Source organism: Miscanthus floridulus, chromosome 2 (assembly GCF_019320115.1).
Source record: "Miscanthus floridulus cultivar M001 chromosome 2, ASM1932011v1, whole genome shotgun sequence".
Lineage (NCBI taxonomy): Eukaryota > Viridiplantae > Streptophyta > Magnoliopsida > Poales > Poaceae > Miscanthus > Miscanthus floridulus.
This window is the reverse complement of record NC_089581.1, coordinates 163,098,435-163,112,946: the sequence shown is the minus strand read 5'-3', so window position 1 is coordinate 163,112,946 and position 14,512 is coordinate 163,098,435. Positions and strand designations below refer to the sequence as shown.

General features: G+C 43.4%; 2 protein-coding genes across 2 annotated transcripts; both read right to left on the bottom strand.

Annotated features, from left to right (window-relative positions):
• Positions 1-234: 234 nt before the first annotated feature.
• On the bottom strand, positions 235-2,243 carry LOC136537370 (uncharacterized). The gene is made up of 3 exons (XM_066529361.1): positions 1,393-2,243; positions 790-1,260; positions 235-753 (listed from the first exon to the last, which is right to left on the bottom strand). Exons 1-3 carry the CDS (start codon positions 2,236-2,238, stop codon positions 424-426), a joined length of 1,647 nt encoding a protein of 548 aa, XP_066385458.1. The 5' UTR covers positions 2,239-2,243; the 3' UTR covers positions 235-423.
• Positions 2,244-3,962: 1,719 nt separating this feature from the next.
• On the bottom strand, positions 3,963-12,305 carry LOC136535533 (pre-mRNA-processing factor 39-1-like). Its single transcript, XM_066527823.1, has 14 exons — positions 12,150-12,305; positions 11,733-12,055; positions 11,547-11,653; positions 10,831-11,060; positions 10,040-10,207; positions 9,451-9,811; positions 8,802-8,945; positions 7,869-8,021; positions 7,670-7,786; positions 7,272-7,352; positions 7,035-7,184; positions 6,073-6,333; positions 5,549-5,653; positions 3,963-4,445 (listed from the first exon to the last, which is right to left on the bottom strand). The coding sequence occupies exons 2-14, from the start codon at positions 12,013-12,015 to the stop codon at positions 4,299-4,301; spliced, it is 2,307 nt and encodes a 768-aa protein (XP_066383920.1). The 5' UTR covers positions 12,016-12,055; positions 12,150-12,305; the 3' UTR covers positions 3,963-4,298.
• Between the last annotated feature and the right edge of the window lie 2,207 nt (positions 12,306-14,512).

Below are 14,512 nucleotides of genomic sequence, written 5' to 3'. Positions count from 1 at the left end.
AAACGATAGAGAAGGCATAGCCAAAACCCCTTAAGAAGCCATGAGGGTTTAAATATAGTTAACGCAACATCACCAACGGCCCATGATGGGAAATTGGACACAGTCTCCGCGTGAGATTAGTGTGAATTAATTAATTGGATCGCTCTATTAATGATTGAATATCCTGTAATACATTCACCTCACTTCGATTAATAGCTAATTATTTAGTTCCAGACAGGCCCCGCTCCTTATAATTTGAGAAATAAAGTAGCTCCCGTTTAAAAAAAAACAATACAGTACTACTTTGTACGTAGCATTTGAAGATATAGCACTTATACTTGTTGGAAAGGTGACAGGCTTTTTAATTCTAATATTGAGCAAAGATATCAATCCTTCAATACACGAGTCCAGGCTTTCTGCAGCGGCAAGACTGAAACGGAACATTCACTTCATGTTCAGCACCTTTCCCAGCGTCAAGCAGCGCGGCGGCGGCATGTCCTCTCCTCCCGGCCGGGCACTCCTCAGTGCCCTGGACGGCGTCCCTGACGTACTAGACGACGTCGGCCGCGGCCGCGTGGGCGTAGTCGGACGAGCCCCTTCGCGCGCCGCCGCCGGGCGCCAGCCGTCCTCCGAGTCCGACGTCGCGCGCCGAAGCGACGGGGTGTGCTTCCTCCTGATCTCCTGCCACAGCTCCCGCTCCAGCGCCGCCTTGGCCTCCTCGGCCAGCTCCGCCCGCCGCACGGCCTCCTCCAGGCTGAACCGCAGGTCGCTGATCTCCGTGCGCGCCTCGTCCAGCTGCTTGTCCTTGACCGCGACGTCGGCGCCGGCGTCGCCGCCCGTCGACACGAGCACGTACCCGTCTAGCTTCCTGGTCCCCTGCCCCGGCTCGGACTCCAGCTCCTTCGTGTAGAACTCGTCCTCGTCTTTGGAGACGATCTCCGTGGCGAAGGCGCAGGTATCTGAGCTGCCTTCTCGCGGCGTGGAGGTCGGAGCTGCGGCCGGCTCTGCTCGTGGTTCTTGGTTCGCTGCGCTCGCGACGTCGTCAGCCTCGGCGATGCTGATGACGTCCTTGTCATCAGAGTGCACGCTCTGGAAATCGTCCCTGGAACTCTCGAGGACAAAGCTGGCGTCAGCCTTCGTATCCACGTGATCTTGCACAATGACATCATTCGCTTGGCACGTCGTGAAGTCTGGAAGTGCGCCATCCGGCTCAGCTGGTTCCTGACTGCTGTCAGCTTCAGGTACATTTAAATTTGACACGTGGTTGATTGGCATAGTTATCTTCTCCAGAGATTTTAGCAACAAGGCATCTTGTTTCTTGAGCATCGGAGTTCCCTTCAGCCACTGTCGTGTCCCCAACCATCACTGCTGCTCCTTGTTTATTCTGATTCTCAGCTAAATCCTCGGATATACCAAATTCCATCTGACTGCCACCAGATGGAACGGCATGAGAATCCTTTCTGAAGATCTCATCAGAGACAAAGGATAATCCTGGTGAGTGCTGAAACGTGAATTCCAGCGCTCCGCTTCAGTATCTTCCACTGCTGTTTGTTCACGTCCCTGAACCTGATCATGACCATCCAAGTTGCTGCAACCGGCAGCACTGAGCACCGTCGTTGCATCAGAATCTCGCGGCGGCGACACGTAAATCTCCTTGGCCTGCTTCAGCTCCGCCCGCAGGTACTCGACTTCCACCGTCTTCGCCAGCATCTCCATGCGCTCCATCATCTCAATCTGCCTCCTGATCACCTCCAGATTCCTGTCAGAGTCAAGCAACTGCAGCGTGGAGTCCTGAAAGAAGACGGACCCCTCCTCCTCCGCCCTGATCGCCGCGACGGCGGACGACAGGACCGCCTCGTTGAGCTGCAGTATCCGCGCCAGGGCGCCCTTGGTGCCCTCCCTCTCCAGGATGGCCCTCGTCTCCATGGCCTCCACCTCCCGCAGCACGAAGGCGACCGACGCCCTGGCGGCGTCGAGGTCGGCCCTCACGGCGGCCAGCTCGCCCCTCAGGGCCTCGCACTCGCCGCCCGTCTCCGACTGCCGGCTCATGATGCTGATGTTCTCCACCTCCAGCTGGGCTACGCGGAGGTGCGCGTCCATGCAGTCTTTCGCGTACTGGCCCGACAGCTCCTGCACGGCCTTCTGCAGAGCCTCGATCTGCATCGTGGCTTGCTTGTGCTGGTTCTCTCTCACTTCCAGCTGCAGCTTGCAGGTCGCGAGCTCCTTGGTTAAGATGGCGATCTGATGTTCCTCCTGCATATGCGTTTTAGTACCAACAAAACAAGCATGTGTGTGATTGATTCATGTCAGCGTTAGAACGAAGCAAAATGGAAATAGCGAGTGTAATTACAGCTAGTGACGCACATTCTCGTCTCGACTAAGGCCCCGTTTAGTTACAACCCAAGAACCAAAAATTTTCAAGATTCTCCCGTCACATCGAATCTTACGGCACATGTATGGAATACTAAATATAGACGAAAAAAAACTAACTACACAGTTGGCCGAAAAATCGTGAGACGAATCTTTTAAGCCTAAATAGTCCATAATTAGGATAATTTTTGTCAAATGCAAACGAAAGTACTACAGTAGCCAAAAGCCAAAAATTTTCGGAACTAAACGCGCCCTGAGCCTGCTTTGATCGCTTCCCCGGTCGAATGGTGTAGTGTCGATCTCGGCCATCGGTTATCGTGCGGTTTCCTGCACCCCATAAGCAATAGTAACATTTTATATCTATGTTTACACAGTGACAACTCAGAGACCGAACGAGATGGGCGACTGAAGAAAATTTTTGCAGGGCTCTGTTTCTCCCAAGATATCGACAGGAAAGCTTACGTGCCTAGTGCAAGAACTGAGCTGAGCTAAGCTAGGTAGGTCGTTCACAGCACAGGTGCATCGACAGATCTCGCTGGGACTGGAGACTGAACAGACAGACAAGCCCAAGCGTGCGTGCAAGACGACGATGGGCCGCCGACCGTGCGACGAGGAGATCGGGGCAAGACGGATAGATATATATATAGGCAAATCCGCAGGGACACGCGGAGCCGGCAAAGACGAGGCGCCGTGGCAAACGAGACAAGAGCGAGAGGGCGACGGCGCGCTTTGGGCGTGGAGACCGCGGCGCCGATGCGGTCGCTTTGCTTCATCAGCGCGCCCGCCCTCACTCGTGCCGTCACGACTCACGAGGGTGCAATGACGACGCGATTTCGGCTTCTGGCGCTGTCGCATGTTTCGGTGCGTTCGACCGAGCGCGGCTTATCCGCCTGCGTTGGGCACATATTCGGTCTCGTGTCCACCGTTGTGGCTGCGTCGAAGTCCGGGCACCTGCCTGAATATCCTCACGTCGCTGCGTCAAATGCCGGACGCTTGCCTGAATATTCTCGCATCGCGATCGCTACGTACTCCTACGTGTAGCAAACCCGCGGGGCACGAGAGTGCGTGTGCACTGCCATACAGGCAGAGCGGCCAGTTTATGAATGAAGGGAATTATGACAGTACACCATCCGGCCCAAAATAAATCAATTTCTAGAGTCATCCTAAGTCAAATTATTTTAAATTTGATAAAATCTACTTAAAATTACGCCAATATTTATGACATCATACTAGTATCACTATGTACGCCATAAAATACATTTTCAGAATATGCTTATTCGGTGTTATATATAATGTTACTCTTCCTTATAAAGCTACTGAATCTCCCTTCCAAATTAGTCAAAGTGACATTTTCAGAATATTTGGTGTTATATATATTATCACTCTTCCTTATAAAGTTACTAATCTCCCTTCCAAATTAGTCAAACTCTAGATAGTTTGACTTAGAGTGACTCTTGGAGCTCTTTTGAGACACAGTATAAATCAGTGAACTGTGTAGTCGCAGATCTTGAGACATTAGCTGACAATCTGTTCGGCAGGCTTCACCCGTGCGCGTGATTGACAGGATTTTCGTTATCTCCAGTGGTGGAAACAATTTTGCACTCCGAAAGGGGTCATGAACAGTGAATAATATCGATTATATGTTCATATGCATGGTTAACGCTGCTATCTCGTCTACATTAAAAATTACGCTATTGCAAGAAAACAATGGCAATTCCTAGCGACAGATGCTAGCAACAAAAATGCTGACTATACAAATCTCAAATTTGTTCTCAAGTGATCATCTCGTCCATAGCATCCGTCTAAAGGGGAGCTAAACAATGGCAGTACAGAGGGTCTTGCAATGCCTTTGACCTCTCGTATTGAGAAGCCTGCTGATTAGACTGCAGAACCACACATGCCAAAAGGCTGATAAACAAGCTCGCCGGATCGCCATCCAAGATTACTGATCAGTAGTAGGTTGTGCCATAATAAGGTTGAGGAGCTGCCGCAGGCTGCTGAGGGTAAGCTGATGCCGGTGTAGCTGCTGGTACCACTGCTGGCACTGGTGCTGCTGGAATTGCTGCAGGTTGTGCGTAGCTTTGTTGTGTATAAGCCTACAGTATGCACAACAGTTTGCATCAGACAGAATCCTTCGACAATTTCAAAGCTACTATGGTGACCAAGATAGAAACAAGATTACTGGACAATTAAGTATATCAAGTAGCTCCAGCTAAATGCTAATAGCGAGCATGATACTCTCTCTCAAGACCAATGCGCATGTAACATACGTAACTACATATAAGCTACAGCTGGTTCATATCTGCTAGTGGTTACACCGACTGTATACTCGTATAACAAATAAGATGTGGTTAAATAGGCAACGCTAATACCAAGCTAACTGAAAACTATGCAGTTTCCAGTCATCATGTATCAAACATCTGATGCCAAACCACTAAACCAGTGGCCCAGCCATTTGTGACGGTGTTTCCCTCACGCATTGTTTTCAGCTGCTCGCCCCACCCCCACCCAATATCCATATGTACAGCAGCGTTCTCGGCGCCCTCCAGCGGTTCCATTTTTCTCACCCACCCTGGAAATCTATCACCTATCCCAATTCCGGTGCGTCCTAATGCACCACCCCATACCTGCCAGAACTGCTCCCTATGCACAAGCTTGATCAACAGAGGTCAAAGAACCTTGGCAACCCAACAGCCCCTCTAACCCTATACCAAACACATGTTCACACAGTCAACTGAGTGGATTCTCGTTCAGTCACCTGAACAATAGGAGTCGTGCTAGAAAAAACAGTTGTTACCAGTAGACTTAATGTTATCACCTGCTTAGTTAAACAGATCACATGCAACTATCTAACAGTGCCATGTTTGGGTAAAGACTGCTTCCGAACTAGTCCACACCAGAATAGAGCAAGCTATGAACTTAAGGAAATTCTTGAAAAAAAGAACTAAAGACTTCAGTTACAACCCAAAACACAAATGTTGAGTAGCTTAACTCTGTCGTGACCCAACCTTTTTAAACTCAAATTGATACCCTAATGTTATTTTCCTGATTTCAAAACTGAATACAAGTAGATAATCTGGACGGAGGGAAGAGTGCATGACATGTCAGTCATTCATTTGCAACAAAATTTAGGAAGATACCTTAATGTGCTATAATTGAGAAGCATTCTGTAAATTTAGGCAGAAAACAAACACAATACCTGAGCAGAGTATGTTGGAGGATAAGCACCATAGGCAGCTGCTTGAGGAGCAGGCTGAGGCATTTGATGGCTGTAGTCATAAGTTCCATATGCAGGATATGCAGCCTACAATGAAAAAAGTTTGAAGTCAATACACAAAAATATACAGTCAAACCACTATAGCACAAATTTATAGCCAGACAAATAATAAGAGTGACTATTTCTTAAAATCAAAAGCTCTGTGGATGATTCAATCCTAAGTTGCGAAAGAATCATAGGAATAAAAAAACAACTCGCAAAAAGGGTTCCAGAATCAACATGTTTCAACATTGCAATAGCTTAGTTAACGTGCGCGATAGCTACAAATTCACGAAGAATAACAAGAGGCATTGAGAAAAATAACCACCAAACTTCTGTCCACTGTTGGGGAGGAATTAGAAATACAATCAGCAATGTCACTTTTCTTTTCCAAAATGTATCTTATCTTGATCAGTGCAGCAAAGAAAATCATAGAACTAAAACATGCAGATTTAAATGAATGTGACCTGCTGTGCATAAGAAGCTCCCCATTGCTGCCCAGATGCTTCAGAAGTTGCAGGCCAAACAGGAGGATTGGAAGCATTTGGATCAGTTCCCGTGGCTGACTGTGTAGCTCCAGTTTTAGCAAATTTGTCCCTGTCTGACACAATAGCATCATCTGCTTTCCGTTTCTTTGATGGCAGAATGCTTCTCTTACATGAAAAGAGAGTTGTATGCCGAGTTAAAGCCTTCTTGATTGACTTCGCATCCCCAAAGAGATCCAAAAACTACAGACAAATCAGAAAAGAATCAATAATCTATCAAGCTGGATGAGGCCAAAAATAAAATAGCAAAAACTTTGACTTTAGGTCAGAAACCCCAAACAGAAGTCTATCTTACATAGAACTAACATTAGAAGATTACCATATTTGATAACTGTGCATACAGAGATCATCGAGATTAATTGTGTCTTTGACTTTAAGGAGAGTTCCACATCTATATACAACTTCTATTGCATTACCTAAACAAAATAAAAAATGCAGAACTTGGCTCGAAATCAAAATTTCCAAACAGTATTACAATCTCCTTCATGTTGCCAAAGCCCAGCAATTAAATAATATTTAACAGTTATATATGATGGTCCAAGATTAAAAGCAGATGCATATTTCATGTTCCAAAATGATCACTTAATAGTTAATACTTCAAGTTCCCAAATGACTAAAAAAAAAGGGTGTACCCAGTGCAGAGAGCTCCCGCTCTGTGCGGGGTCTGGGGAAGGGTGTTAGTGGCAAGCCTTACCCTCGCCTGTGCAATGCGAGGAGACCGCGACTCGAACCCGGGACCTTCCGGTCACAGGCAGTAAGACTCTACCGCTTGCACCAGGCCCGCCCTTCAAGTTCCCAAATGACTACAATTAACATTTATCCTTAATAGCAATCCAATGGTATTACAATCTACTTTATGTTCCCAAAACCAAACCATATTTTACCTCTAAAAAAATGGAAGACATTTCTTCTTTGTCAACTAGACTTGCCACCTCTCCCTGAGATGATTCAGGTGTAACAAACTTCTCCACAAGTGAGTCTAAAAATTCAATACGCTTTTCGCATGGAAAAATCGACTCTAGATGGATGACAGCCTGTAAAATATATGTAACACTAGTTAAATTAGGGGAAACGAAGAAAAGAAATTGAAATAATTTTGTATACATCGTAAAAGTTTTAACCTCAAGCACTGGCTTTGTTACATTTAACTGCTCATGCAGCACATTTAATATCTCCCTTGCCTTCTCCAAGTCTCGGACGGCCTACACATTTCAAGGAACACATTAAATTCACTAATATGGCTGTTGTTTAACTCAATCAACTATTGGTCAAACAAATAAAAAGAAAAAAGAAACGACATCTCCTAGATGGCTAGATTCAAACAAAACTGGAGTGCTTCAGAAAGCTATCGTAAGATGTACAGTAGATGAAATCATCTTATCATAAGTTTTGATCGTCTGAAAAACTTACAGAAAGGCGTATTTTTGTATAATAATTTAGACAGACATGTGAATGATGGGGTTTTCACACTTCAATAATATTAATAATACTAATAAGATATATTGTGATAAAAAATTACCAAAAATAAGAAACGGGAGTACTGAATAAGCAATGTTGGCAAGAGCTGGCTCTGTTCCTTTCCCTTCTCAGCAGCGATGGCCTTTTCATAAACTGTGCAGGATAATTCTCTCTCTCCCTACAAACATAGACAGCTTAAACAAACTCTTGCACATTAAAAATGAAAAAGGAACATGATAGTTGTTAGTACAAAGTCATACCAGTCGGTGTTCCATATTAGAATGCTTCACAATGGCCTCTAGAAAGCCAGGACATAAATCTGAGTAAAGATGCTGATATTCTGCACGTGCACCAGAAATATCCCCATTAAGCTCCTTAAAGCGCGCACTAAACAGATGGATCTCTGGCTGCTTCTGTGAAACAGAAAAAAGAACCAGTGTGTAGATATTAGCAATATATTCTCATTTAGCTCATCGAATTTCAGGGAGCTTTATTTCAGATCTTATAAACCAAAATTGACCATGACAGTATAGTTTCAAGTTTTAATGCTTCTCAAAGTATCAGTGTCCAATCTAAAGTTTTGGAAATCCAATCCCAAATCAGAACACTAACAGAAAAATCCATAGAGTATATATACATTAGAAATCCTACAAACTATGTAAACTTTATGTATTGTGTATCCATTTTGTTCTTTTTGATGGCGTTCCTTAATGGCAATATGGAATCTGGAATAGAAGAAACACTCATCTAAGATGACATGCCACAGCGAAAAATACAACCATGAATATGAGAGACAGAATTTTGGTTAGATCCGCATTGGAACCTAGCTGATAGTACATATGCATACAGGAGTATACGGAACATGCAAGATAAGAGGAAATGGAATGCTACAAGGTAAAAACATAAAGTGTCATCATGTATTCCCTAAATTTCTTTTCCCAAGGTGTAACAGGATTTGAGGAAGTCCTTCAAGGTATTCTTTGATCATTAATTTCTCTTACATTATCAATTACTAAAAAAATATTTTATTACTAAAAGACGTGTAAATCTATTGATGCATCTTTTGTGCACTAAACATACATATGTTTTTACTAATTGATGACCAAAATTTACAGTGTTGCTTTTCTGAATCCTAACACACCCTACACTTTTAGTGGGAGAAGCACATTGTCATACTAGTTATGAAATAATACCTTGACAAACACATGAGTAGCACGAGCCAGGGCATTGTTTGCTAGGTCTAGACTCCCTTTATCCTCCATACATTGCACATAGCGGATCCAGAATTCTGAATAATTAGCACATGCAATTACACACCTTTCATACAATTTGATAACCTGAAAACAGTTTAGCATGCCATCAGAAATCTTGTGTATAAGAGGAAGTAAAGGGGGTAAATAATGATAGTAAGGATATGGTATTGACAAAAAAAAGAGAAGTTCACACAGATTACTCCATTAGCTGATTATGGAGGCCCCTCCATAAGAAAGGAGGGACCATCCTGCTCGATAGATAGATGGTTAAGAAGGTGAGCATTAAGCAAATACCTGCATATATGAGATTAAAAATTCAAAACTGGTATTTGGTACCATATATCATGAACCCAGAACGACCACTGCCAAATGAAAGTTTGGAGTACTTAGCCTCATCGAAACCAAACATTATGTCCACGCTCTATCCTCAGTTCAATATCCCATTACAAAGGAAGCTTCGTCCAAATACTAGCCGTTAAAGGATATAGTGGAGATAATAAGACTGGATTGTAAGTTATAAGATTCCAAGCGTTCCATAAAATCTACTAAATAAAAAGGACAAAGGGTTTCTAGAAGTGTAAAAGCATACCTTATTAATGTCTTCTTCCTTCTCGATAAAGTCAAGGTAGTTATGCCAATTTTCAAGCTCTGGATTGTCAAGAGGCTTGACGTGAAAATATGGCCTTCTAATAGCTAGCTCAAAACCAATGATCTTAGATTCATACTCTTTAGCCTTCTTGTACATCACTTCCCTCATGGAGACATACTTTGCAAGGTTCTCTGCGTCTGTTGAAGATGAAATTTCTGGTTGACCAGGCTTATCGACATCATCAGGATGTGCCTCACCATCAGGCGCTTGAGCACTGGCCTCAGACGTGACAACATACACCGAGGCTTCTTCTGCAGTAAGTATTTCTGAAAAACTGTGCTTAGAAGCCAATTCCTTGAGGCTGCGTAAAAATAATGATTAGTACCACAAAAGCCAAAATGGTATAGTGATGCACATACATTACTTTAGTTCACACATGGCAGACTGTCGTTAATGATATGTTTATTGATCAACTCATCAGAGAACAAAGCTATCAATTAGCGCAGATAAACAAAAGATAGATAATATTCATTTTAACACAAAAGAAAGCTAAAGTTCGAAAAATTGAATATAACACGAAAGAACTTACCAATTAAAATACCGATCAAGCTGCTGGATGGGATGCTCCAATACTCTTGTATATATAACAGCTAGATGACTCCAAGCCTCCAGTGACTCTTCATACTTAATATACTCATCCCACAAAATATTGGAACGATAATCTGTTCCAACGTATGCCAAGCCACGTTCAAACAGTCTGTAAGAAACCAGAAGGCAGAGAAAGTTACTCCAAAGGTTGAGCAGAGTTACTGGTTCACAACAAAACAAGAGACAAAATAACAGAACATGCAATGGATGATGCCTGGCAGGTGAAAAGGCAGTAGCTATTTACATCCAAGGAGGACGACATTATTCATGATAGGCATATTTCAACTTTACTTATATGGCCACATATATGTAGAGTTTAAAGCATCTTTGATCAAATAAGCATGTTAATATGTCATATAAAAGCTAATTTATGAAGTATGAACTGACATAGGCTCAAAAGAAATGACTACATCAAGACTGAGTTCACAAAAGGCCAAATAAATACATTATGCTTAGCCCCTAAAGGTAGGTATGGTATTAACCATTGGCCTGTTGCAATTCAGAGGCATACAATCACTCTAATAACATAGAAAAAATTTACATGTCCATTTTCAGATAGACTATGCTCCCACAAAAAGTGCAGAAGTGAGCTATGACAATTCTTAAGAACTTAGTCAAGCATTTATGTATGATAATACAGAACTCAAATGCCCAGTCATTTCAAGTAATCAGAAGACAGAAACCCTGTACAGAAGCTTCATTGGAACAGGCATATTGTGTATGGATAGCTACCTTCGGATGATATCTGGGTCATCATATGTTGAAATTGCGAACTGACAATAGTTATACCAAATGTCCACTGAATAAGTAACTGCAACAACTGCTCGTTCATACACCTCTATAACTTTACTGAAGCCATCAAGTCTCACTTCATGATCAGCATATTTCTTCCAATACCCAAAGCAAAGAGGGAATTCCGCAAGAAACGAATCATACACTTTCCGTATCTTCAAAATATTGTTCTGGACGAGAATATACAAAAGCATGCATTAGGATTTAGCACAAAGATTGTCATCAAATCAAAGAGGTCTGATTTTTATGACTGTTAATCAGATTGAATTCAAATTAAGTATACTTTATTCGAAACACAAAATAGCGAAGGTCACTCAAGACTACAGCAGGGGAAACTAAAGCATTAGGTGCATAAAAACTTCAATTTGACCTTAGGCAACACAAGGATCCATAGTCTGCTAGCACGATAAAGACCGAGAGAAAAACAAGGAAGCACTGATCGTACAACAAAATAAATGCATCATTACAATATGCCCCAAATAAAAGCCATGGGCAAATAATTGCAGATTGACAAATAGCTTAATGTTAATAATTGCATATTGACAAATAGCTTATAGTTATAAGCTGCTGCCGAAATCAGCTCATTTACACATAGCTAGCTGCACAAAGAATGTTACAACAATGGTTGTATCGGCAAGCAGCTAACCAAACATTACCTCAGCATTTTTCTCTGTTTCCTCAATAAGTGTGGTCCAGGCATTAAAATCTAAGGAATTCACAGTAACAACACTCCATAATCTAGCCTCTTCTGCTGAAAGCACAGCTGCATAAGAAAGCGGCACGTTAAGAGCAAACAGAAGGTAGGATGCCAGACTAGTCGAGCCTGCAAGTGCAATATTTACCTTCCTCGTAGGATGGCTCAGGAACTGGCTCGCCCATCTCGTTGGTGACGGCTTCGCCGTTCTCTGCAGCTCCTGTTTGGTAATTAGCCATATCGCCAGCCGTCCCATTCAACGCCGTGTGCTCGGCCTGGTAGGCAGAGGCATCAGCTGCCTGAGCTCCACCGTCGGGGGCCACGGCGCTTCCGCCGGTCACAGCCAAGCCAGGTGGATTGCCAGTCGCAAAATCAGAAGCCGCGGCACCAGAGTCCGCACTGCCGACAGCTGCGCTCTGATCTTGCTCCATTGCGAATCGCAGTACCCGTACCCCGGACCAACGTGAAGCCCTAGAGCGAAGAGACAGAGAGCGGAAGGTGGGATTAACGCGCAAGAAGTGGAAGGAGGCGTGTAAAGATGAGAGGAAGGGCGAAGGGCACGCACCGGAGAGCCGCCGATGAGAGGCACTAGCCGGGGAGTGGAGGCGGGGTAGACGCGCTGGCGAGGGGGTTAGGGTTGGATCGGGGGGCGTAGCGGCGTGGACTGGAGCCTTGGAGGAGGCGCGGAGAGACGGACTGGAGATGGGTACAGGGAGCTCGAGGGCTTGCGGCTAGCAGGCCGACGTCGCACGCGAAGGGTTAGCTAGCCCACACGTGCTGTGTGCGTTGGACCAAGTTACGCGGCCTCGGTACCTCCGAACTTCCGGACCCTGAATAAGGCCCGTTTGGTAGGATTTCTAAAGAAATGGTTTTCACATAAAAATGCTAGCGAAGCTATGTTTAGAGCACTCAAAATACATAATTTATCATAGTTTCTATGTGTATTATTATCCTGTCATCTAAAATTTTTGCTAATGTGGCAAGCGATTTAATAAGAAAAGAGAAGGAAATGGTTTCTTAGTAAAAAATCATATCTACACGGGAACCAAGACATAAGACATAGATAAGGAAGAAAAGAGACATGTAATTGGACAAAACGTTATTCTATAAAAATTATCCATTGCAAACATAGTTTCTATAATGTACTGTCTACGCAAATTAATACACATACAAACTATGTACGGTTTCTAGCATTGGGACTGTCCTCATGTGGCTTACATGTAAAAAAAAGGTTTATGTTAACTTCTCTCGCAAAACCACTTTATGAGTCAACATTTAGTAAGGCTTCACCCAAAAAAACAAAGAAGACAAAGCTAAAGCCTTTTCTAGAAGGCCTATGTAACTCCTCTCGTGGAGACGTTTTATGAGCCAACATTTAGTAGGGCTTCACCCAAAAATAAAGAAGTCAAAGGCTCTGTTCGACTGTTCTAGATTGGCTGGCTGGGCTGGCTTGGCTGGTCAATCAGCTGATTTGAATCATCCCAGCACAAGTCAGCCAACCAGCTGCTGCTGCAATTTGATTTGAATGAACTGGATTCAAATCAAATTATGGCGCCAATGAACCATAATTGGCGCCAGCTCTCAGACCCATTCAAATACATATCCATCAATAAGTAACAAGCATTAACACATACAAGTTAGTACCAACCAGTTCTAATATCATTTCATTACATCTCACTCAAATGTGCTTTCAAGGCCATTGAAATAACACTTCATTACAACAGCAGTACAAGGCACAGCTGCTAGCTGAACCAATTTGCAGAAATTACAACAACTCATTCGAATTCCTAAAATCGAATTACAACAATTTATTACAGCAGTACATTCAAGAGTTGTCTATAACACTACTACTTGGAGGATTACTAGAGCATTTACAAAATTTGTAGGAGTTGCATAAAACATTTGCAACACCTATAGAACACATGCGCCTTCTAATATGCGCATGTACTCCATGTACAACATCAACCTACATTGGCATACAATCCTATAATTTTCAATTGGTACCATTTCAGTACACTTACCTACTGACCTAAGTGGCATCTGTACAAAATTAAGCATGAAGACAGTACCCATGCAAAAGCCAACGACCCAACCATCAATGGGTACAGCACCTCTGCACAATCATTGTCCCCCACATCCCCAAAGATATGAAACTCCCTAACCGCTGACATACTGTTACTAGCATTGAGCTGAATCCAGAGAGATAGTGGGTAGATTGAGGATCCTAATCCATGCTCCCTACTGAACAAGTAATTGTGGAGTACAAATAAAGAAATTATAATCATCTTTTGCTTTGTCCGATGGTAGTACAGTACCCCATCAAGAATCCATTACTGGTTTTTTAGAACCCCAAATGTCCGTTCTACAACATTGAGTAGCATAGAATGAGTCAAGTTAAATTTCTCCTGTCGAGACATGGTCTCTACAGGTACACCCCTAAAATAATCCAGATGGTACCTTGTATTTCTAAAAGTACCCATGTATCCTGACTCCAGTACGTAACCAGCGTCCACCAGACAGTAGCGGCCTGCAACACATGAACCAATTGCATAATTAGGTTTTATGGACTGCACAAGCTACAGAAACAATGTAACACATGATTCATTGGTAGTAGTCACTCACCGGTTGGTGGATGCGGGAAGTTTGGTTCCTCCCAACATTCTTTGAGAACCGACATGTCATGCACTAAACCCGCCATCCCCACAATGACATATGTGAAGCGCCCATCCACGTCGACAATGGCACAAACATTTATAGTTACATCTCTTTTCTATTTATATGGTCAATTTTGAGTCTACTTGTTCACCCTAACTTTGACATGTGTGCCATCCAAAGCCCCGATGCATCCATCGCTTGAGTTGTCGCTGGTAGCGGATTCCTCACTGTTGTTCATCTACAAAACCAAGATTAAGTCTGAAATTATCAGAT

Excerpts from the sequence above, each read along its gene's own strand:
- LOC136537370 (XM_066529361.1), bottom strand. The coding sequence starts at position 2,238 with ATGCAGGAGGAACATCAGATCGCCATCTTAACCAAGGAGCTCGCGACC. Across the intron at positions 1,261-1,392 it reads TGGCAGTCAGATGGAATTTG|ATAACTATGCCAATCAACCA; the intron begins GTATATCCGAGG and ends TCTCTGGAGAAG. Across the intron at positions 754-789 it reads ACGCCGGCGCCGACGTCGCG|ATCAGCGACCTGCGGTTCAG; the intron begins GTCAAGGACAAG and ends GCGCGCACGGAG.
- LOC136535533 (XM_066527823.1), bottom strand. The coding sequence starts at position 12,015 with ATGGAGCAAGATCAGAGCGCAGCTGTCGGCAGTGCGGACTCTGGTGCC. Across the intron at positions 10,208-10,830 it reads GACCCAGATATCATCCGAAG|ACTGTTTGAACGTGGCTTGG; the intron begins GTAGCTATCCAT and ends GGTTTCTTACAG. Across the intron at positions 7,787-7,868 it reads CTAATATGGAACACCGACTG|GGAGAGAGAGAATTATCCTG; the intron begins GTATGACTTTGT and ends CTATGTTTGTAG.